This window comes from Pseudophryne corroboree, chromosome 5 (genome assembly GCF_028390025.1).
Source record: "Pseudophryne corroboree isolate aPseCor3 chromosome 5, aPseCor3.hap2, whole genome shotgun sequence".
NCBI lineage: Eukaryota > Metazoa > Chordata > Amphibia > Anura > Myobatrachidae > Pseudophryne > Pseudophryne corroboree.
The window spans coordinates 293647219-293671405 of NC_086448.1; the positions used below are offsets into that span (position 1 = coordinate 293647219).

At 44.2% G+C, this 24187-nt stretch overlaps 1 protein-coding gene across 1 annotated transcript in view; it reads right to left on the reverse strand.

Annotated features, from left to right (window-relative positions):
- Positions 1-2163: 2163 nt before the first annotated feature.
- KIAA1143 (KIAA1143 ortholog) overlaps positions 2164-24187 on the reverse strand; it is a 57896-nt gene continuing 35872 nt past the window's right edge. Inside the window, exons 2-4 of the mRNA XM_063922409.1 lie at positions 23892-24019; positions 22747-22891; positions 2164-3342 (exon numbers count right to left, since the gene is read on the reverse strand). Of these exons, the coding sequence (XP_063778479.1) occupies positions 3134-3342; positions 22747-22891; positions 23892-24017 (480 nt within the window). The 5' untranslated portion in view covers positions 24018-24019 and the 3' untranslated portion in view covers positions 2164-3133. The remainder of the gene's footprint in view (positions 3343-22746; positions 22892-23891; positions 24020-24187) is intronic.

Genomic DNA, 24187 nt, shown 5'->3' on the forward strand with positions numbered 1-24187 from the left:
TTCGGTAGTGAAGGGAGTGGGTTGCAGCACTGCCACACACACACAGGTCTTCCTCCAGGGCAGGAGATCAGCACCATAAGAAAAGTCCTCCAGTGGGGTCAGAAGATAGGGTGGAGGTCCAGTTCTTCTGGAAGTAAGACAGGCAAGGGAGGCACAAAGGCTGTGCTCTCTTCAATGATTTCACACCAGCAGCTGAGTGGCGATCATCCAGGCCATCCACGCTGATGACCGGACTCTGGTAGAGATCAATTCCCAGGGCCTCAACACACACCAATCCTTTGCTGCTGGGGAATATAGTGGCATTATGGAGTTTTATACCACAGGGAAAAGAAGGATGGTGGCAGATTAAATTCAGGCTTTTGGAGCTGGGTTAAAATGTGGCCATACTTGATGCATCACCCACCGGAAGTTCCTCTGTGATATTTTTATTACAAAGCACTAAAGGTCCATACACACGGAGCGATATAGCCGAGCGATTTTGACTATATAGTCAAAATCGCTCAGAAAGTTAGTGTATATCGCTCTGTGTGTACACAGCCAGCGATAGCGATGCGCGTCCCCGCCAGGTCGCTATCGCTGCTAAAAATAGACTGTGCAGGCAAGTCAATTTTGGCTAGGTTGCTGGAAAAGAAAAGGCATCCCCTTGCTTCAATGAGTTAGCCAAATTCGCCGATAGCTAAAATCGCTTGCACAGTTAGTAAAAAAATCGCTGGAAAAGTTAGTCAAAATCTCCTACTGCCAGTTCAAGGTAAAACGCTCAGTCAAAATCTGTCATAGTTAAAATCTCTCCATGTGTATGGACCTTTAGATGCAAGATTAGTTTATTGTTTTTTTTTTCTTATAATGACATTTTGTCATAATACAAAACATTAAGAAAATACAAAAGGCTGACACAGGTTATACCTTTTGGAGTAAATATATAGAAACTCTTGAAATTGATCAGGAGATTATGGGCCATACTTCTAAAGATTTGCTTCAGGTTGAAGTCAATCAGGTGATGCTTGTGATCAAGGTTTCACTTGACCAGTGGCATCCCAACAGTCCAGGTTTTAGGGATATCCCTGCTTGTGCACAGATGGTATAATCAAATTAACTGAGAAACTAATTAATTCATCTGTGCCTTAGCTTGGACATCCTTAACTCATTTTTTCCCATTGTTCCCAAATGGTAACACTTTCCTAATGGAAAATCCTTTCTTATCATTCATCAGTTCTGTTGATTCTTGGTAACTCTTTCCTTGAATTCATGGTTGTCCAGACTCGTGGAAAACCATTGAATGTTCAGCTGTATCTGAATGTATGTTCGTGTAGGAAGGGAAGCGCCATACGCGCGTGCTTCTTGCCAGAAACATGTGTGCAAGAAAGTAAGTAAAACACAGACTAATTAACATTGTACTTTATGTTGTTATTATGTTTTATATTTATGTATGATTCTCTATTTATAATTATCAAAACATACTTCTACACTGTTGCTAATATATTGGAATAATTTTTTACGTTGTTCCCAATTGGGAACACCAGGCATATACTGCTAATTGTAACACGTATGCCTCAAAATATTTTCTTGTGGAATTAGTAGCTAATTTGATTTCTTCCAAAGGAAATTGACTGCTGAAGAAGTTCTCGACGAACAAGAATTCTCAGAAGCAAATGTTTATTAGTAAATAAACATCTGGTGGATACTGGTGGAAGTATCCACCAGATGATGGAGCAGAAACAGGAGCAGGACAGTTGTGATGAAGATGAAAGTGGAACAATTTGTCACTATGAGCAACACTTCCACTTGTGCTCTATAGGAGGTTTGCTATATTTCCCCCTTAGACTCTATTCTCAGGTATACTGGGTCGGTCCAATCTGTATTCTCAGGTATATTGGTCTAGACTGTATTCTTATGTATGCTGGTCACACCTAGGGTGTATTCCATGTATATCGGGTTGACCTGTACTCTAGTTACATGAATATTGGACCAGTCTAGACTGTTTCTTATGTATACTAGTCACGTCTAGACTGTATTCTCATGAAATGGTCATGCCAGGACTGTATGGTCATGAATACTGAGCAAACTGCTCCATGGCTGCATCGCAATGGATAACCAAAAGGTGCTATACAAAAAAGCTTTTGGTTGATTTTAAAAAAATACATAGGTTTTCACACAAAATCTATATAATTTAAGTAAATTGCATTTTATTTTCACATAAAATTATTTATGGTTCCATGACAGCCTTTCACGTTAAACACACATAGGCCCAAGGTTTTCAAAATGTGTAACGGTGTATGGCATTCCTTCTAAACTAATTCCAAGAGATTTAAAGCACACAGATTTAAACAAAAAATCTATGCCATCCTCTGTACTACACCACTTACACAATAGTTACATAGGGCAGAGGGTTTATCAGAGAAAAGACTGAGTTTATTCATACATTTGTTGCTGGCTGCTCTTAGTCAGAGCCAGAGAACAGCATATCAACCGTACAATTATCACTTCATTTATATACACAAATGTATCTCAAATGCAGAAAAACTTGTACAAAACAAAAGAAAATGATTCAACTTTAGACACTGTTTAAATATTTGTAGATAAACTGAAAATAATGAAACCTATTCCATTAAAAATCCATTAAAAAACATGTAAAGTTATTTTCCATTAAGTGGTAAGTTACCCGTAATTTGCAGTACTGAGTGCCAGCTAACAGGAAAGTTTATAAATGAATCTCGCCTTAAGAGGTGGTAATGAATGACTAATGGTAGCCACTTCGAACACGTGATGGATTTTCCATGTGTAAACAATTATTATTCTCTAATTTCAGGAAAGGGAACAAAACACAGACCAGGCTCCGACAACATATCATAGTATTTTTTCTATGCATTTTGTTCCACTTCCTCTAGCTGAATGTATTACAATACAGTATGTCTTAATTAAATAGAACCTGTATTATATTTCAATGTAAGCCTGTAACTCACTTATAACAGGTAATAGGAAATATTCTAAACAAGGATTTATTATCAAAACTAACAAAATGTACTGCAGAAATTGAATACGTCATTAGTGGTTTCAGCAGGATAACTTGGAAGGAGTACTGTAGATCCCAGCAATTTTAATAAAATGAAAATCCGGCTTTCTTGAAGGCCATGGTCTAATCTTCATCTTCATCATCATCAAAAGAGAGTAAGCTGCTATTCCTCACTTGTTTTTGGCTGGATTTGACAGATGAAGACTCTGTGGTTTCTTCTGGTTTCTTTTTCTTACTAGAAGATGTATTTATACCAGAAAACTTGTCACCAGTGGATCGTTTTTCTGGCTTTCTAAACATGATCTTTCCATCAGCAGGTACTGGCTCCTCATCTATACAAATGATAAAGATGAATTAAGTATGTGGAGCTGGTATTCATTTTAACAGTTTAAACAGGTCCTCTGCTTCCTAATGAGCGGCAATTGAGTTCCAGCAGGCATCCTGGTACAACAGTTTCTAATTCCAATACAGACCATGTCAGTTTTGAAACGGGCTCCACTGACTTGCTGCCATCTAGCTTCAAGGCTGCAACCACAAGCCTAAAACAGACTAAATGCTGCTTGCATATTGAATCTAGCAAAGAGCAATTTCTGACTTACTAGCTGTAATGAAACCTCAAAAAAAAAAAAAAATGCATGGTGAGACTTTTAGATAGATATAATAAAACCCAAATAAGTTTACAGATAAAAAAATTGAACATAAAATTATGTAAAATACGAATGCAATAAAACATTAAAGGCCTGATTTCGGGGGAGCACACCAAATGGCGCAGCATATACTTAGCGAATCGCTCCGCACATGCGTCTATCCACACTTTCAAAGATCATAATAACTAGGGGGAGATTTGCCTCTGTACATTCCGACATTCTTAAATAGTGAGCCCTGATCAATGACACAGTTGATCATGATAGATTTGTATATACGATCAGGAATGCTCTGCATAAATGTCACAAGCTGCTGGATCGCTGGTTTCGCTCCCGCTTTGGTGTTAGACGCTCGTTCGTGATGACCATACCTAACTCGAGTCTTTTTCTTTCATTTTATTCCCATAATTTTGCCCTGTCCCGCACGCCATTCCAATTCACTTTATTTTTTATTAAGTGTGTACCGCTTGAGCCTTATTGACTGTTTTGTGTATTCTAGTCTTTGTCTATTCATTAATGTACATTGACAGCCGTCATGCAATGTGATTTGCTGCCACCTTGTAATTTTTTTGTTTTTCTTTGTGTGTTGCAGTATGAAGCAAACACTGCAAAGCACGTGCCAGCTTCTCCAAGCTGTGTGCAGGCTCTATCACTGTGCTTCTTGATGTTTATGATGATTATACAGTGCACCCGGAAAGTATTCACAGCGCTTCACTTTTTCCACATTTTGTTGTTACAGCCTTATTCCAAAATTTAATAAATAAAAAAAATTTCCCTCAAAATTCGACATACAATACCCCATAATGACGTGAAAAAGTTTTTTTTTAGATTTTTGCAAATGTATTAAAAATAAAAAATAAAAACGTTAAAAAAATCACATGTACGGGATCCCGGGATTTAAGCCCAAAAATGGCCGGGATTCAATCTCGGGATGGGAAACTCCAATCCTGGGGATTGAGGGATCAGTGTTGATCGCCCTCAGACACTGCCCGGCTTCCTCCTCCCGGCAGCGTGACGTGCAGTGAGAGGTCACGCTGCGCCGTCACCCACCGCCGGGAGAGAGAAGATGATGTTTTCCATCCGCCCGCGGTATATGGCGAGTTATGTGTGCGGGGCGAGGGGGCGGCCACATAGGGAAAAACCAATCCCGTTAATCTCGGGATTGATCATTTTTCAATCCCAATACTCAGGATTGAAAAAATGGCCTGGGATTGGCCTCCCTATTACAGCCTCAAGTCTTTTTGAATATGATGCCACAAGCTTGGCACACCTATCTTTGGGCAGTTTCGCCACTTCCTCTTTGCAGCACCTGTCAAGCTCCATCAGCTTGGATGGGAAGCGTCGGTGCACAGGCATTTTCAGATCTCTCCAGGAGATATTCAATTGGATTCAAGTCTGGGCCCTGGCTGGGCCCCTCAAGGACATACACAGAGTTGTCCTGAAGCCACTTCTTTGATTTCTTGGCTGTGTGCTTAGGGTTGTTGTCCTGCTGAAAGATGAACCGTCTCCCCAGTCTGAGGTCAAGAGCGCTCTGGAGCAGGTTTTCATCAAGGATGTCTCTGTACATTGCTGCATTCATCTTTCCCTCTATACTGACTAGACTCCCAGTTCCTGCCACTGAAAAACATCCCCACAGCATGATGCTGCCACCACCATGCTTCACTGTAGGGATAGTATTGGCCTGGTGATGAGCGTTGCCTGGCTTCCTCCAAACATGACGTCTGGCATTCACGCCAAAGAGTTCAATCTTTGTCTCATCAGACCAGAGAATTTTGTTTCTCATGGTCTGAGAGTCCTTCAGGTACATTTTAGCAAACTACAGGCGGGCTGCCATGTGCTTTTTACTAAGGAGTGGCTTCCGTCTGGTAACTCTACCATACAGGCTTGATTGGTGGATTGCTGCAGAGATGGTTGTCCTTCTAGAAGGTTCTCCTCTCTCCACAGAGGAATGCTGTAGCTCTGACAGAGTGACCATTGGGTTCTTGGTCACCTCCCTGACTAGGGCCCTTCTCTCCCGATCGCTCAGTTTAGACAGCCGGCCAGCTCTAGGAATAGTCCTGGTGGTTCCGAATTTCTTCCATTTACGGATGACAGGCCACTGTGCTCATTGGGACCTTCAAAGCAGCAGATATTTTTCTGTACCCTTCCCCATATTTGTGCCTCGAGACAATCCTGTCTTGGAGGTCTACAGACAATTCCTTTGACTTCATGCTTGGTTTGTGCTCAGACATGTGCTGTTAAGTGTGGGTACCTTATATTGACAGGTGTGTGCCTTTCCAAATCATGTCCAATCAACTGAATTTACCACAGGTGGACTCCAATTAAGCTGTAGGAACATCTCAAGTATAATCAGTGGAAACAGGATGCACCTGAGCTCAATTTTGAGCTTCATGGCAAAGGCTGTGAATACTTATGTACATGTGATTGCTTAGTTTTTTATTTTTTAATAAATTTGCAAAAATCTAAAAAAAACTATTTTTTTACGTTGTCATTATGGGGTATTGTGTGTAGAATTTTGAAGGAAAAAAATTAATTTATTCCATTTTGAAATAAGGCTGTAACATAACAAAATGTGGAAAAAGTGAAGCGCTGTGAATACTTTCCGGATGCACTTTAATGTTTAACGGATATATTATTTCTACACTGTGCGACTGCTCACCTGACCTTATAGAGACAGCAGTACAATAGCACAGTACAGGATAGTTGATGATTTGGGCATACTGTATCCACACTGTGTACTGTTTGACAAGACCTGAGGGGGTATATACTGCAACACACAAAATGAGAGAATAGTATAATTAGCAACATATGCTACAACACTAACAGGTTTAGATTGCAGACTCCAGTGAAGTGGATTATTATATAAATAACTGAATAAGTCAAAGGCATTTGAGAACTCTTTATACCTATACAAATGGATAGAAAGTGACTTCCATAACACGGACTGTTAAATACATTGCCCCACAGTAACGGGGAGTAGTGTATATAAGATACCAGACTCCATAAGTGCACATTAAGCTCAGTGAGATATATCATTTAATATTACAATCTCATGATTACAAATAAGAAAAAATAATAAGATTTTACTCACCGGTAAATCTATTTCTCATAGTCCGTAGTGGATGCTGGGGACTCCGTAAGGACCATGGGGAATAGACGGGCTCCGCAGGAGACTGGGCACTCTAAAGAAAGATTTAGTACTACCTGGTGTGCACTGGCTCCTCCCTCTATGCCCCTCCTCCAGACCTCTGTTAAGGAAACTGTGCCCGGTAGAGCTGACATTACAAGGAAAGGATTTTGGAATCCAGGGTAAGACTCATACCAGCCACACCAATCACACCGTATAACTTGTGATAAACTTACCCAGTTAACAGTATGAACAACAACAGAGCATCAAACAACAGATGCCAACATAACATAACCCTTTTATTAAGCAATAACTATATACACGTATTGCAGAAAGTCCGCACTTGGGACGGGCGCCCAGCATCCACTACGGACTATGAGAAATAGATTTACCGGTGAGTAAAATCTTATTTTCTCTAACGTCCTAGTGGATGCTGGGGACTCCGTAAGGACCATGGGGATTATACCAAAGCTCCCAAACGGGCGGGAGAGTGCGGATGACTCTGCAGCACCGAATGGGCAAACACAAGGTCCTCCTCAGCCAGGGTATCAAACTTATAGAACTTTGCAAAGGTGTTTGAACCCGACCAAGTAGCTGCTCGGCAAAGTTGTAATGCCTAGACCCCTCGGGCAGCCTCCCAAGAAGAGCCCACTTTCCTTGTGGAATGGGCTTTCACTGATTTTGGATGCGGCAAACCAGCCGCAGAATGAGCCTGCTGAATCGTGTTACAGATCCAGCGAGCAATAGTCTGCTTTGAAGCAGGAGCACCCAGCTTGTTGGATGCATACAGGATAAACAGCGAGTCAGTTTTCCTGACTCCAGCCGTCCTGGCTACATAAATCTTCAAAGCCCTGACTACATCAAGCAACTTGGAGTCCTGCAAGTCACGAGTAGCCGCAGGCACCACAATAGGTTGGTTCAAATGAAAAGATGACACCACCTTCGGCAGAAATTGCGGACGAGTCCGTAATTCTGCCCTGTCCATATGGAAAACCAGATAGGGGCTTTTACATGACAAAGCCGCCAATCCTGACACACGCCTAGCCGAAGCTAAGGCCAATAGCATGACCACTTTCCACGTGAGATACTTTAGCTCCACGGTCTTAAGTGCTCAAACCAGTGAGATTTCAGGAAACTCAACACCACGTTAAGATCCCAAGGTGCCACTGGTGGCACAAAAGGGGGCTGAATATGCAGCACTCCCTTTACAAACGTCTGAACTTTAGGAAGCGAAGCCAGTTCCTTTTGAAAGAAAATGGATAGGGCCGAAATCAGGACCTTTATGGATCCTAATTTTAAGCCCATAGTCACTCCTGACTGTAGGAAGTGCAGGAACCAGCCCAGCTGGAATTCCTCTGTAGGAGCCTTCCTGGCCTCACACCAAGCAACATATTTTCGCCATATACGGTGATAATGCTTTGCTGTCACGTCCTTCCTAGCCTTTATCAGCATAGGAATAACTTCATCCGGAATGCCTTTTTCCGCTAGGATCCGACGTTCAACCGCCATGCCATCAAACGCAGCCGCGGTAAGTCTTGGAACAGACAGGGCCCTTGTTGCAACAGGTCCTGTCTGAGAGGCAGAGGCCATGGGTCCTCTGTGAGCATTTCTTGCAATTCCGGGTACCAAGTCCTTCTTGGCCAATCCGGAACAATGAGTATTGTTCTCACTCCTCTTTTTCTCACAATTCTCAGCACCTTTGGTATGAGAGGAAGAGGAGGAAACACATAGACCGACTGGAACACCCACGGTGTTACAAGTGCGTCCACAGCTATCGCCTGAGGGTCTCTTGACCTGGCGCAATACCTTTTTAGCTTTTTGTTGAGACGGGACGCCATCATGTTCACCTGTGGCAGTTCCCATCGATTTGCAATCTGCGTGAAGACTTCTTGATGAAGTCCCCATTCTACCGGGTGGAGGTCGTGCCTGCTGAGGAAGTCTGCTTCCCAGTTGTCCACTCCCGGAATGAACACTGCTGACAGTGCTAGTACGTGATTCTCCGCCCAACGAAGAATCCTGGTGGCTTCTGCCATTGCCACCCTGCTTCTTGTGCCGCCCTGGCGGTTTACATGGGCCACTGCAGTGATGTTGTCTGACTGAATCAGCACTGGTTGGTTTCGAAGCAGAGGCTCCGCTTGACTCAGGGCGTTGTATACGGCCCTTAGTTCCAGGATATTGATGTGCAGACAAGTCTCCTGACTTGACCACAGCCCCTGGAAGTTTCTTCCCTGAGTGACTGCCCCCCATCCTCGGAGGCTTGCATCCGTGGTCACCAGGACCCAGTCCTGTATGCCGAACCTGCGGCCCTCGAGGAGGTGAGCACTTTGCAGCCACCACAGAAGAGACACCCTGGCCCTGGGGGACAGGGTGATCAGCCGATGCATCTGAAGATGCGATCCGGACCACTTGTCCAACAGATCCCTCTGAAAGATCCTCGCATGGAACCTGCCGAAGGGAATGGCTTCGTATGACGCCACCATCTTTCCCAGGACTCGCGTGCACTGATGCACCGATACCTGTTTTGGTTTTAGGAGGTCTCTGACCAGAGTCACGAGCTCCTGAGCCTTTTCCTCCGGGAGAAACACCTTTTTCTGGCTTGTGTCCAGAATCATGCCCAGGAAGGGCAGACGCGTCGTAGGAATCAGCTGCGACTTTGGAATATTCAGAATCCAGCCGTGCTGTCGCAACACTTCCTGAGAGTGTGCTACGCTGATCAGCAACCGCTCCCTGGACCTCGCCTTTATGAGGAGATCGTCCAAGTATGGGATAATTGTAACCCCTTGCTTCCGAAGGAGCACCATCATTTCCGCCATCACCTTGGTAAATATTCTCGGTGCCGTGGACAGGCCAAACGGCAACGTCTGGAATTGGTAATGACAGTCCTGTACCACTAACCTGAGGTACTCCTGATGAGGTGGATAAATGGGGACATGCAAGTACGCATCCTTGATGTCCAGAGACACCATAAAATCCCCTTCCTCCAGGCTTGCAATGACTGCTCTGAGCGATTCCATCTTGAACTTGAATTTCTTCAGATAAATGTTCATGGATTTTAAATTCAAAATGGGTCTGACCGAACCGTCCGGTTTCGGTACCACAAACATAGTGGAATAGTAACCCCTTCCCTGTTGAAGGAGGGGAACCTTCACTACCACCTGCTGGAGATATAGCTTGTGAATTGCTGCCAACACTACCTCCCATTCCATGGGGGAAGCTGGCAAGGCCGATTTTAGGTAACGCTGAGGGGGCGTCACCTCGAATTCCAGCTTGTATCCCTGAGACACAATTTGCATAGCCCAAGGATCCACCCATGAGCGAACCCACTGGTGGCTGAAATTTCGGAGACGCGCCCCCACCGCTCCTGGCTCTGGCTGTGGAGCCCCAGCGTCATGCGGTGGATTTAGTGGAAGCCGGGGAGGACTTTTTGTTACTGGGAACTAGCTGCGTGGTGCAGTTTTTTTCCTCTACCCCTGCCTCTGGCAAGAAAGGATGCACCTCAGACTTTCTTGCTTTTTTTGTGAACGAAAGGACTGCATTTGGTAATACGGTGCTTTCTTTGGCTGTGAGGGAATATATGGCAAGAAATTTGACTTCCCAGCCGTAGCTGTGGAAACTAGGTCCGAGAGACCGTCCCCAAACAATTCCTCACCCTTATAAGGTAACCCCTTGTCCATTGCCGAGTCCATAGGACCCTTCTGGCAGAAATCGACATTGCGTTTATTCTAGAGCCCAGCAGGCAAATGTCCCTCTGGGCATCCCGCATATATAGGACAGCATCTTTGATATGCCCTAGGGTCAGTAAAATAGTCTCCCTGTCCAGGGTATCTATCTCCTCAGACAGAGTATCTGTCCATGCTGCTACAGCACTACACATCCAGGCCGAAGCAATTGCTGGCCTCAGAAGAGTACCAGAATGTGTATAAACAGACTTCAGGATACCTTCCTGCTTCCTATCCGCAGGATCCTTTAGGGCGGCCGTATCCTGTGACGGCAGGGCCACCTTCTTAGATAAGCGTGTCAACGCTTTGTCTACCCTAGAGGAGGATTCCCAGCGTAACCTATCCGTTGGCGGGAAAGGATACGCCATAAGTAATCTTTTGGAAACCAGTACTTTCCTATCAGGGGAATCCCACGCTTTTTCACATAACTCATTTAATTCATGTGAAGGGGGAAAAGTCACTTCTTGCTTTTTCTCCCCAAACATATAAACCCTCTTGTCAGGGACAGGGTTTTCCTCCGATATGTGCAATACATCCTTCATTGCTATAATCATGTATCGGATGGCTTTAGTCATTTTAGGCTGCAACTTTGCATCATCGTCATCGACACTGGAGTCAGAATCCGTGTCGACATCTGTGTCAACCAACTGGGATAGTGGGCGCTTTTGAGACCCTGACAGCCCCTGAGCTGTAGAATCAGGCATGGGTTGAGACCCTGACTGATTATCCAACCTTTTATGCAAGGAGCTTACGTTATCATTTAACACCTTCCACATATCCATCCAATCAGGTGTCGGCGCCGACACCACATTCACTTGCACTTGTTCTGCATCCACGTAACCGTCCTCATCAAACATGTCGACACAAACGTACCGACACACCGCACACACACAGGGAATGCTCTAATTGAGGACAGGACCCCACAAGGCCTTTTGGGGAGACAGAGAGAGAGTATGCCAGCACACACCCCAGCGCTATATAACCCAGGGATTACACAGTAACTTAGTGTTTACCCAGTAGCTGCTGTTTATGATAATTTGCGCCTAAATTTATGTGCCCCCCCTCTCTTTTTACCCTTTTTCTACCTTGATAGTGCAGGGGAGAGCCTGGGGAGCTTCCTCTCAGCGGAGCTGTGGAGAGAAAATGGCGCCGGTTAGTGCTGAGGAAGAAGGCCCCGCCCCCTCAGCGGCGGGCTTCTGTCCCGGATCTGTGTAAATAAAATGGCGGGGGCTCGTACATATATACAGTGCCCAGCTGTATATATGTGTCTTTTTGCCAAGAGGTATCCTAATTGCTGCCCAGGGCGCTCCCCCCTGCGCCCTGCACCCTACAGTGACCGGAGTGTGTGGGTAGTGTGGGCGCAATGGCGCACAGCTGCAGTGCTGTGCGCTACCTCATGTGAAGACAGGAGTCTTCTGCCGCCGATTTCGATGTCTTCTTGCTTCCGCCGGCTTCTGTCTTCTGGCTCTGCGAGGGGGACGGCGGCGCGGCTCCGGGAACGGACGACCAAGGTTAAGATCCTGTGTTCGAACCCTCTGGAGCTAATGGTGTCCAGTAGCCTAAGAAGCGCAACCTAGCCGCAGTTAGTAGGTTTGCTTCTCTCCCCTCAGTCCCTCGTAGCAGAGAGTCTGTTGCCAGCAGAAGCTCTCTGAAAATAAAAAACCTAACTAAAATACTTTCTTATTAGCAAGCTCAGGAGAGCTCACTAAAAGCACCCAGCTCTGGCCGGGCACAGATTCTAACTGAGGTCTGGAGGAGGGGCATAGAGGGAGGAGCCAGTGCACACCAGGTAGTACTAAATCTTTCTTTAGAGTGCCCAGTCTCCTGCGGAGCCCGTCTATTCCCCATGGTCCTTACGGAGTCCCCAGCATCCACTAGGACGTTAGAGAAATATATATGTGAGTGAACATTGCCCTAATATGGGAATTAAGAGAAATGGAGCACTTATATTGTAAATAATAAGATTTTAAACCTACCGATAAATCTTTTTCTCCTAGTCCTTAGAGGATGCTGGGTACTCCGTAAGGACCATGGGGTATAGACGGGCTCCGCGGGAGACATGGGCACTCTAAGACTTTAGATGGGTGTGAACTGGCTCCTCCCTCTATGCCCCTCCTCCAGACCTCAGTTATAGAACTGTGCCCAGAGAAGACGGACAGTACGAGGAAAGGATTTTTGTTAATCTAAGGGCGAGATACACACTAGCCCACACCATACAACATGGTATATACTAAACCAGTTAACAGCAATGAACAAAACAGCATCAGCCAGAGACTGATCTCAACTGTAACATAACCCTTATGTAAGCAACAACTATATACAAGCCTTGCAGAAATAGGCCGCACTAGGAAAGGCGCCCAGCATCCTCTACGGACTAGGAGAAAAAGATTTACCGGTAGGTTTAAAATCTTATTTTCTCTTACATCCTATAGGATGCTGGGGACTCCGTAAGGACCATGGGGATTATACCAAAGCTCCAGACCGGGCGGGAGAGTGCGGATGACTCTGCAGCACCGATTGAGCAAACATGAGGTCCTCCTTAGCCAGGGTATCAAACTTGTAGAATTTTGCAAAAGTGTTTGAACCCGACCAAGTAGCTGCTCGGCAAAGCTGTAATGCCGAGACGCCTCGGGCAGCCGCCCAAGAAGAGCCCACCTTCCTAGTGGAATGGGCCTTTACCGAATTTGGTAACGGCAATCCAGCCATAGAATGAGCCTGCTGAATCGTGTTACAGATCCAGCGAGCAATAGTCTGCTTAGAAGCAGGAGCGCCAACCTTGTTGGCTGCATACAGGACAAACAGTGCCTCTGTTTTCCTAACCCGAGTCGTCCTGGCTACATACATTTTTAAGACCCTGACTACATCCAGGGACTTGGAATCCTCCCAGTCACCCGTAGCCACAGGCACCACAATAGGTTGGTTCATATGAAATGACGAAACCACCTTAGGTAGAAATTGAGGACGAGTTCTCAACTCTGCTCGATCCACATGGAAAATCAGATAGGGGCTGTTGTGAGACAAAGCCGCCAATTCGGACACCCACCTCGCAGATGCCAAGGCCAACAACATGACCACCTTCCAAGTGAGAAATTTTAATTCAACTGTTTGAAGAGGTTCAAACCAGTGTGATTTAAGGAACTGTAACACCACGTTAAGGTCCCACGGTGCCACTGGGGGCACAAAAGGAGGTTGGATGTGCAGCACTCCCTTTACAAAAGTCTGGACTTCTGGGAGAGAAGCCAGTTCCTTTTGAAAGAATATAGATAAGGCCGAAATCTGCACCTTAATGGAGCCTAACTTTAGGCCCATATCCACTCCTGTTTGTAGAAAATGGAGCAAACGACCCAGCTGAAAATCTTCCTTAGCAGCATTCTTGGCTTCACCCCAAGACACATATTTCCTCCAGATACGGTGATAATGCTTCGCCGTTACCTCCTTCCTAGCTTTGATTAGAGTAGTGATGACTTCCCCCGGAATACCCTTCCTAGCTAGGATGTGGTGTTCAACCGCCATGCCGTCAAACGTAACCGCGGTAAGTCTTGGAACACACAGGGCCCCTGTTGTAACATGTCCTCCCTGAGAGGGAGAGGCCACGGATCTTCTGTGATCATTTCCTGAAGATCTGAATACCAGGCCCTTCGAGGCCAATCTGGAACAATGAGTATTGTCAGCACTCTTTTTCGTCTTATGATTTTCAGTATTTTTGAGATAAGCGGAAGTGGAGGGAATACATAGACCGACTGAAACACCCACAGTGTCACCAGGGCGTCCACCGCCACTGCCTGAGGGTCCCTCGACCTGGCACAATACGTCCGAAGCTTTCTGTTGAGGCGTGACGCCATCATGTCTATTTGAGGAAGTCCCCAACGACTTGTTACTTCTGCAAAGACCTCTTGATGAAGTCCCCACTCTCCTGGATGGAGATCGTGTCTGCTGAGGAAGTCCGCTTCCCAGTTGTCTACTCCCGGAATGAAGACCGCTGACAGAGCGCTTACATGATTTTCCGCCCAGCAAAGAATCCTGGTGGATTCTGCCATTGCTGCTCTGCTCCTTGTCCTGCCCTGGCGGTTTACATGCGCCACGGCTGTGACGTTGTCTGATTGGATCAGAACGGGTAGGTTGCGAAGAAGACTCTCCGCCTGTTGCAGGCCGTTGTATATGGCCCTTAATTCCAGCACACTGATGTGTAGACAAGCCTCCTGGCTTGACCATATTCCCTGAAAATTTCTTACTTGTGTGACTGCTCCCCATCCTCGGAGGCTCGCGTCCGTGGTCACAAGAACCCAATCTTGAATGCCGAACCTGCGACCCTCTAGAAGGTGAGCACTCTGGAACCACCACAGGAGAGAGACCCTGGCCCTGGGGGACAGACTTATCCTCCGATGCATCTGTAGATGGGACCCTGACCACTTGTCTAGAAGGTCCCACTGAAAAGTTCTCGCATGGAACCTGCCGAACGGAATGGCCTCGTAGGCCGCCACCATCTTTCCCAATACTCGAGTGCATTGATGAACTGACACCCTTTTTGGTTTCAGCAGGTCCTTGACCATGCTCTGGAGTTCCTGGGCTTTTTCCATTGGGAGAAAAACCCTCTTCTTTTCCGTGTCCAGAACAATGCCCAAAAATGACAGCCGAGTTGTCGGAACCAACTGCGACTTTGGTAGATTTAGAATCCAGCCGTGTTGTTGTACTACTCTCAGGGAGAGAGACACGCTTTTTTGGTAACTGATTTCTCCAACTTGCCTTTATCAGGAGATCGTCCAAGTATGGGACAATTGTGACCCCCTGCTTGCGCAGGAGCACCATCATTTCCGCCATTACCTTGGTGAAAATTCTCGGGGCCGTGGAAAGCCCAAACGGCAACGTCTGAAACTGGTAATGACAATCCTGTACAGCGAATCTCAGGTACGCCTGATGAGGAGGATATATGGGGACATGAAGGTATGCATCCTTTATGTCTAGTGACACCATAAAATCCCCCCCTTCCAGGCTGGAGATCACTGCCCGGAGAGATTACATCTTGAATCTGAACCTTTTCAAATATAGGTTTAGGGATTTTAGATTCAGAATTGGTCTGACCGAGCCATCCGGCTTCGGGACCACAAATAGGGTTGAATAAAACCCTTTCCCCTGTTGCTCTAGGGGAACCTTGATAATCACCTGCTGTTGACACGGCTTTTGTATGGCAGCTGAAACTATTTCCCTCTCTGGGGGAGGAGCTGGCAAGGCCGATTTGAAAAATCGGTGTGGAGGCACATCTTCGAACTCCAGTTTGTAGCCTTGGGATACAATTTCGACCACCCAAGGATCCAAATCCGACTGAACCCAGACCTGGCTGAAGAGACGAAGACGTGCCCCCACCGGTGCGGACTCCCGCAGCGGAGCCCCAGCGTCATGTGGTGGATTTTGTAGAGGCCGGGGAGGATTTTTGTTCCTGGGAACTAGCTGTAGCTGGTGTTCTTTTCCCTCTACCTCTGGCGAGGAAGGAAGAGCCCCGACGCTTTCTGAACTTATGCGACCAAAAGGACTGCATTTGGTATTGAGGTGTTTTCTTTTGCTGTGGGGGAACATAAGGCAAAAAAGAAGACTTACCCGCGGTAGCTGTGGAAACCAGGTCTGCGAGGCCCTCCCCAAATAAAACTTCACCAGCTTCCATGTCTCTTTGAATCAGCATCAACTGTCCATTGACGGGTCCACAGGGACCTTCTAGCAGAAACTGGCATTGGCTCTTGAACCCAACAGCCCAATATCTCTCGCAGCCTCTCTCATATATAACGCTGCGTCCTTAATGTGACCCAAGGTCAACAAAATACTATCCTTATCTAAGGTGTCAATGTCAGATAACAAGTTATCTACCCACGCTGCAATTGCGCTACCCACCCATGCCGACGGTACTGCAAGTCTGAGCAGGGTTCCCGTATGCGCATAAATTGATTTTAAGGTAGTTTCCTGTCTGCGATCCGCAGGATTCTTTAGGGCCGCCGTGTCCGGGGACGGTAGCGCCACCTTTTTGGACAAGCGCGTCAAGGCCTTGTCCACCGTGGGCGAGGATTCCCACCATAACCTGTCCTTTGAGGGGAAAAGATACGCCATAATAATTCTCTTGGGAACCTGCAGTCTCTTGTCTGGAGTTTCCCAAGCCTTTTCAAATAAAGTGTTCAGCTCATGAGATGGGGGAAACGTTACCTCAGGTTTCTTTCCCTTAAACATGCAGACCCTCGTGTCAGGGACAGAGGGGTCCTCTGTGATATGTAATACATCTTTTATTGCAATAATCATATATTGAATACTCTTGGCCACTCTTGGGTGCAACCTCGCATCATCATAGTCGACACTGGAGTCAGAATCCGTGTCGGTATCAGTGTCTGCTATCTGGGAGAAGGGACGTTTATGGGACCCTGAGGGGTCTTGTGACACAGCCAAAGCAATGGATTGACTCCCTGCGCTGTCCTTGGACTCTGCTTTGTCCAATCTCTTATGTAATAAGGTCACATTAGCATTTAAAACATTCCACATGTCCAACCAATCAGGTGTCGGCTGTGCCGACGGAGACATCCTCCCTAGACGAGCCTTCCGCTTCAGACATGTCGACACACACGTACTGACACCCCCACACACACTGGGATATCTGAATATGGGGACAGACCCACAATAAGGCACTTTGGAGAGACAGAGAGAGAGTATGCCAGCACACACCCAGCGCCACCAGATACTGAAACAAAGTCCCAGCATGTAAAGCGCTATATCTACACAATTTAGCATCAAATAAATGTGCCCCCCCCTCGTTTTTGCCCCCTGTTACTTGTTCAGCAGGGGAGAGTCCGGGAGCAGCTTCTCTGCAGCTTGCTGTGGAGAAAATGGCGCTGGTTAGTGCTGGAGGATCAAGCTCCGCCCCCTCGACGGCGGGCTTCGGTCCCGCTCTTTTCCTTAAAACTGGCAGGGGATTTATTATATACTGCCTCTGCAGTATCTATATAACTGTGCCAGACTTATTTGAGGTGAAAATTGCTGCCCATGGCGCCCCCCCTGCGCCCGTGCCTGTGTGTGTTGTGGGAGCAATGGCGCGCAGCGCGACCGCTGCGCGGTACCTCATGAAGATCTGAAGTCTTCTGCCGCCTTTGAAGTCTTCTTTTTTCTTACACTTACCCGGCTTCCATCTTCCGGCTCTGTGAGGAGGACGGCGACGAGGCTCTGGGACGAACAGCAAGGACGACACCTGTGTTCCGACTCTCTGGAGCTCATGATGTCCAGTAGCCTAAGAAGCAGAGCCCATCAGTCCAGGACAGTGGGTCTGCTTCTCTCCCCTCAGTCCCACGAAGCAGGGAGCCTGTTGCCAACAGTGCTCCATGAAAATAAAAAAACCTAACAAATGTCTTTTCAGAGAAACTCAGTAGAGCTCCCCTGCAGTGCATCCAGTCTCCTCTGGGCAGAGGATCTAACTGAGGTCTGGAGGGGGGGCATAGAGGGAGGAGCCAGTTCACACCAATCTAAAATCTTAGAGTGCCCAAGTCTCCTGCGGAGCCCGTCTATACCCCATGGTCCTTACGGAGTCCCCAGCATCCTCTAGGACGTAAGAGAAAATGGGAATTACTGATATGTAATACTCTATCATTTAAGCCTTTTTCTCCATATATTAAGAGGACTCTCTTGGATATTCCGCAACATTACTGTTATCATTATTACTTTTATATTACATGAGTCCTTATATTACTGGAATTATTGATACATAATATCCTATCCTTTAAGGCAGGCATTCCGAACCATGGTCCTCAAGGCACACTAACAGTGCAGGTTTTAGTGATAGCCAGGCTTCAGCACAGGTGACTTAATTAGTAGCTCAGTTATTTTAATTTAACTATCTGTGCTGCAGCCTGGATATCACTAAAACCGGCACTGTTAGTGTGCCTTTAGGACCGTGGTTGGGAATGCCAGCTTTAAGGCAGGAGTCTTCAACCTGCGGCCCTCCATTTGCTGTGGAATTACACATCCCAGCATCCCGCCTCAGTTTTAGCATGCCTTAATAGCAAAACTGCGGCAGGGCATGCTAGGATATGTAGTTCCACAGCAGCAGGAGGCCCGCAGGTTGAAGACCCATACTGTAATGGGCCCTACACACTGCGCGATGCGCCGCTGAGCTGCCCGACTGCGGATACGGCCGACGGGGCGACCCGGCGGCAGTGACAGGGGGAGTGAAGTTTCTTCACTCCCCCCGTCACCCGGATCCATAGCAGTGCAGGCAAATATGGACGAGATCGTCCATATTGCCTGCATGCATAAGCGACGGGGCAGCTGGTGCCTCCACACTGAAAATATGAACGGTATCTTGTTCATTAATGAACGAGATCGTTCATATCTTTCTCTCATGTCGCCCATTGTGTAGGGCCTATAAGCCTTTTTTATATATATTAAGAAGAATCGGTTGGAAATTTAGCAACATTGTTGTCATAATAACATTTTTCTACACTGTATGAGTCTGTACCTGTTGAATTTGTTGCTCAAATCAGGACTTTACAACAGATTACATAAAGTAAAGTGATTATCACAGCAGCTTCCCTGCACATAGAAAGAATTTTTAATTCACTAATTTCTTTACTTTCACAAAAATATTTTATTATTTCAGTGTTTAAAAACCATAATTTTGAATAAGTGGAATTAAAAGTTACATTTTATTGTATCTTCTTTTTGCACCACATGATATAAATCTTTGTCCTGTTTCTCTTGAGTTCATTTATTTAAGTGATAGCACCCCCGAGCCTAGATATTCTGGTATATACACAAGAATCTTCCAATATGGCAATAGGGGTTGTGTCATCTTTATGATACAATCTATTTCTTGTTCGGTTAGTCTTTTCTCTTGTATATCAGAAATATGTGACTCTGCTATAGCTGTTTATGTGGTTATGCAGTTTTAGGTTAGGTCATTTTTCTTAGTAGCAGAAATTCTTAATATCCCATAATGCGGTTGAGGGATTTTTCCACAAGATTACACTCTACAGCTCAGATCTGCTGACATATGGGGTTTACATAATGAACATCATCATAGGAATTATTTAGACCATCAATGATATGTGTGCTACATTATTTATTCCTTTTACACAGTGATATATTCTGCTTAATGATGCTAAGGATGGTCGGCTAAGTAAGTTAACAACCACATTCTGTCATGCTTTTAAAATACATCCTAATGAAGTAATACACTGAAACATTAAGTGTTTCTATTTCACTTTTTTTTTTTTTTTTTTTTACGGAATAGACCAATATATTACTTTAAAGAACTCTCCTTCCACTATTATCTATTTGCTTTGATAGCTAATATGTTACTCTCTGCCCGTTCATTTTAAATCATGTTCATAAACATGTCTTGCATACTTGGAAGTTTGGTCATAAATGAACATCTTTGGAATATTTAATAAGGCTTTAACAAAAGTATAAAAGGGGCTACATGTACATCTTCGCCAATACATGTCTGACGGTATGACATAAAAAAGCCACACACAGATATAGTATCTGCACACTCAGTTTTGTACTAATATATTGTGTGTATATGTTTTTCGTCACCATAAACCCACTTAGCGAAAAACCCCTTCTTCTTAATAACAAAAAATATTCTATATAGGAGGGGGTGCAGTCAACTACAGTAATTGTAAGCTAGAATTGGGGTGGGAAAAAAGACAAGGAGAAGTCTGTACTGTTGACGCACTTGAGACAGATGATTATATACTAAAAAGTAACCTTTATTAAATATGTATTAAAATGAGATGTACATTTATATGTTTTATCCCAAACTCGCAGTGAAACATAAGGTTTAAAATCACAAAACAAACATATTGGTGAATAAAGAAAATAAAGAAATGTGAATGAAAGATTAAAAGGCGTGTCCACGTGTGATTCCTTATTATGCCACCTTCACGAAATTATCCTGTATGTGACCAGGTTATTGATGTAAACAATTCTGTGATGTGGTATTGTTAGTGACACAGTTATGAAACGGACCAATTACTGATCTAAATAATTCTAGAATATGGTGTTATTAGTGACACAGTTGTGAAACTGACCAATCATCAGGGATCACTATATCTCTATGTCCCTTAAAGCTATATTCCCGATTATATTTCCACAGACAGATAGATTCAATATATGTAGTGTAAGGAATAGATCTCCAAAATTGGGATGTTATATATTTATTGTTATCCCGAAAGGAAAAAGTTGCTCCAATTCAATTATAGGGTCTATTTATTTGATAGGGTACTTGCAAGTAAGATTGCTATAGAAAATGTGGCAATTCCAGTGGTCAAATATAGCCCTCTTCCTTTGTAATACTAATCAGACCCTTTTCGGTCTGATTTTAATAGGATCGATGTTGCTTTCCCTAGAGATATAGCAATCTCAAATCTACTGGGAAGCACATATAATTACTGAGACAGCTTGCTTCGTCTAATTTCGTGTCAGCTATTATTGACAGGTAGAGTTGCTTAGAGGAATGTAGCAATTCCAGTTATCTTATATAGCATTCTTCCTTTATAATAGCAATCATGATTTACATGATTTTAATTTTAGTATAAGCGGTACTGCTTTCTTAAGAGGTATGGCAATCTCTAATATCCTAGAAAGCAGACGGTATAATTCGTCCTACCTCATGTCAGTTATTACCGACAGCCACTGTATTACATATATTTGAGGTTTTATGAACTTCTCACTGCACTGTTAAAGGAATATGCCTTATTATTTTACAGTGCGATTCTATCGGTGTGAGCTATATTAGTTCCGTTTGTTATATATATGAGATGGTCCTAGTAGGTCCTGGAAATAGATATTGACCTGTTATATAACAAGGAAAAAAGAGGAGGGGGGGGGGGGGCAAAAGGGGCTCGTGTCTTAATATATAATGAATAGACCCTGGCTGAATGGGAGCAAATTAAACTATCTTTAATCAATTCATAGAATACATTTTACCATCTATGGAAAAAGTCTATCATCTATTCCTCCAGTATTAGCATTTATTAATATAAATTATATGCTTAAATATAGTGTGTGTTTGGGAATATAGCAGTGATCAACTTCATATAATTGTACCTTAACTATTTCCTAAATAAAATTAATTCATTTCAACACTGTGTCAGAGAAAATAGGTCAATAAAGTATACTATTGCTGCTTGATTCATTATCTATTGCTCTTGAATTGTTACAAAATATAGACTATTATGTGCTGCTGGAACATCCAACTGCTTGATTCACTTGGAAAAATGTGTCTGTTTTTAACAGTCTTTCGTAAGAATACTGTTGCAAATGCAGCAGCTGGTAAAGATACTGTTGCAAATGCTATTACTAGTGAAATATGCAGCTGCTTCTCAGCCTTCCAATGTTACCAGAAAGGATTTTGTTACACTGTATTTTTTTTTATATATGCATATCCTGCTGAGACATAGAGCTGGCTTGCTAACTCTCAAGGTGTATTGGTATGCCACAGATACTTCCTAAATATATTGTGGTTAGCACAGTGATACATCTAGTAGTGCATAAAAGTAATGCAGTCCATATAATGTTTAGTGAGTCTTTACAGCAGTTCAATTAGGCATTTCTTTCTATTATATTCTGAACTAGATCAGATTAACTTGCCACTAATCTATTCCTATCAAACTCAATGTCAGTTTTCTATTGGTGGAAATGACTAAATAGCATATTGCAGTCATATGTAATCATTTTCAACATTTCATAAGGTAAGGCACACGTGGACACGCCGTGCCCTACACGCGTGTTTCATTGCGTCTATGGCAGCTTCGTCAGGGAGAAAAAAGCCACACCTGATTCTTAGTGGGGTATTCAATAAAGTGCCATTTTTTCTACTGGTCGAAAAAAACGTCACTAATTCAACGCAGGGAATTCAATTGCGGGCATTTTTGGACATTTTTTAATGCATTTTCACCCATGCTGTTTCACTTTCTTTTTTTGTCGAATCGGCATGGGCAAAAATTGCACCAAAAATGGGTGACAACACCCACGAATTAGCCAAAACACGCGTATCGGCACCGAATTTGTCGAACACGTGGTTTTCGCCAATGCCGGATTTTTCGACTAGTCAAAAAACCAGCAGGGCACTGAATACGTCGAATGTTAATTCGACCGCAAAACAGGCGAAAAGTGACTTTTTTCAACTGGTTGAAAAAATGGCACTAATTGAATACACCCCTAAAGGATACATGGCTAATGGGATTGACCTCCCAAAGGAAGAACAGCTAATTTACAAACCTTTTGTACTTTCTTTGATTTGTTGTTTAATTTTTATAACCTCATCTTCTGAAAGGTCGCCCTTCTTAAGCACTACGACCTGCGGCTGTTCATCCTCCTTATCACTGCCATCACTGTCATCTGCTGTCACAGGAAGCTCTTGTCGCTGAAGGGGCAAAACACTGAAGCATAACTCATCAAGAAAAGGTTACCCCAATCATTTTGCTAATCCCTTCGAGGGAAATCGTATATAATATAACGAAAATATACTATCTAGCTGGTGAAAAAAAGAACCAAGTATTAATGTGTTCTTAAGCCCTAAAAGGTCACATTTGTGTGTTTTGGGTTTTTTACTCTTCTCACTCCTTCCAATGTTTACTCCACTCTTCTGCTTTCCTAGGAGTCCAATGATCTAATCGCCTCAGTGAGGCCGAGAGAACTTACAGCCACCCACTCCCACTAGTGAAAGCCAGCAAATGTTAAACGTGCCTGTGATGCCAGGTTCCAATCACCATTTCCATTTTCTCCTCAGTCAGTGCTAAGAGGCAGTTTATGTCTGCGGAGGAGGGGTGTTTTCTTATTTTATTGTAGCTCTTACTGCTTATCCAAAGGACTAGGACTTTTATCCCCATTCATGTATTTCATTCTTGAATATTCTGTCACTCTCTTACAAGTCTTACTAGGCCAGAGCTGTAAACTCATTGCGAAAATTAATGGTTCCACAGCTTTCTTATCTCTTGCTATATATAGCTTTCTTACCAATATTTTTTCAGACCTTAGTGATTGGTATTAAAAAAAAAATCTGTTTGTGAGACTGCAGCCTATAAACTCACTAGGTACTGGTGTTGGCTATTAATGAATTGATACTGTAGATTAAATTTTCAAGGATATTGATTCAGATCACAAATAGCTGCCCGCACGATGTGTAGTGAAAGTGTATAGTACTGGGCAGTTTGCTACCAGTTGTGAATGACAGTCAGCGGGTTTCATATTTTAAATCCCCCAAAACCCAGTGGTACTGTAATACAAATACTAGAAGTGAGATTTCCCAGGTACGCTATACTAGGAACCCATTATCAATGGGTATGAATAGCAAAGATGAACTCAAGGGATGGTGTGTTTGATTTATAATAAAAAATCTGAATATACATAATATGTATTTATACCTTGGTATCTACAGTTGGACCTTCTTTGTATCCAACATCCTTCTTGAATTTTCTGAGGAAAGAGGGCTCTGCAGGCTTCACATACGACACTGGATTCCTTTTACTCGCTGGATTCCTTTTACTCATGGCTGAAAGGGAATTAAAAGTATATGATCTAGTAATTCAGGTAATTCAGAGTTGATCGCAGCAGCAAATTTGTTAGCAGTTGGGTAAAACCATGGTGGTCATTCCGACCCGATCGTAGCTGTGCTAAATTTAGCACAGCTACGATCACTTACACTGACATGCGGGGGAAA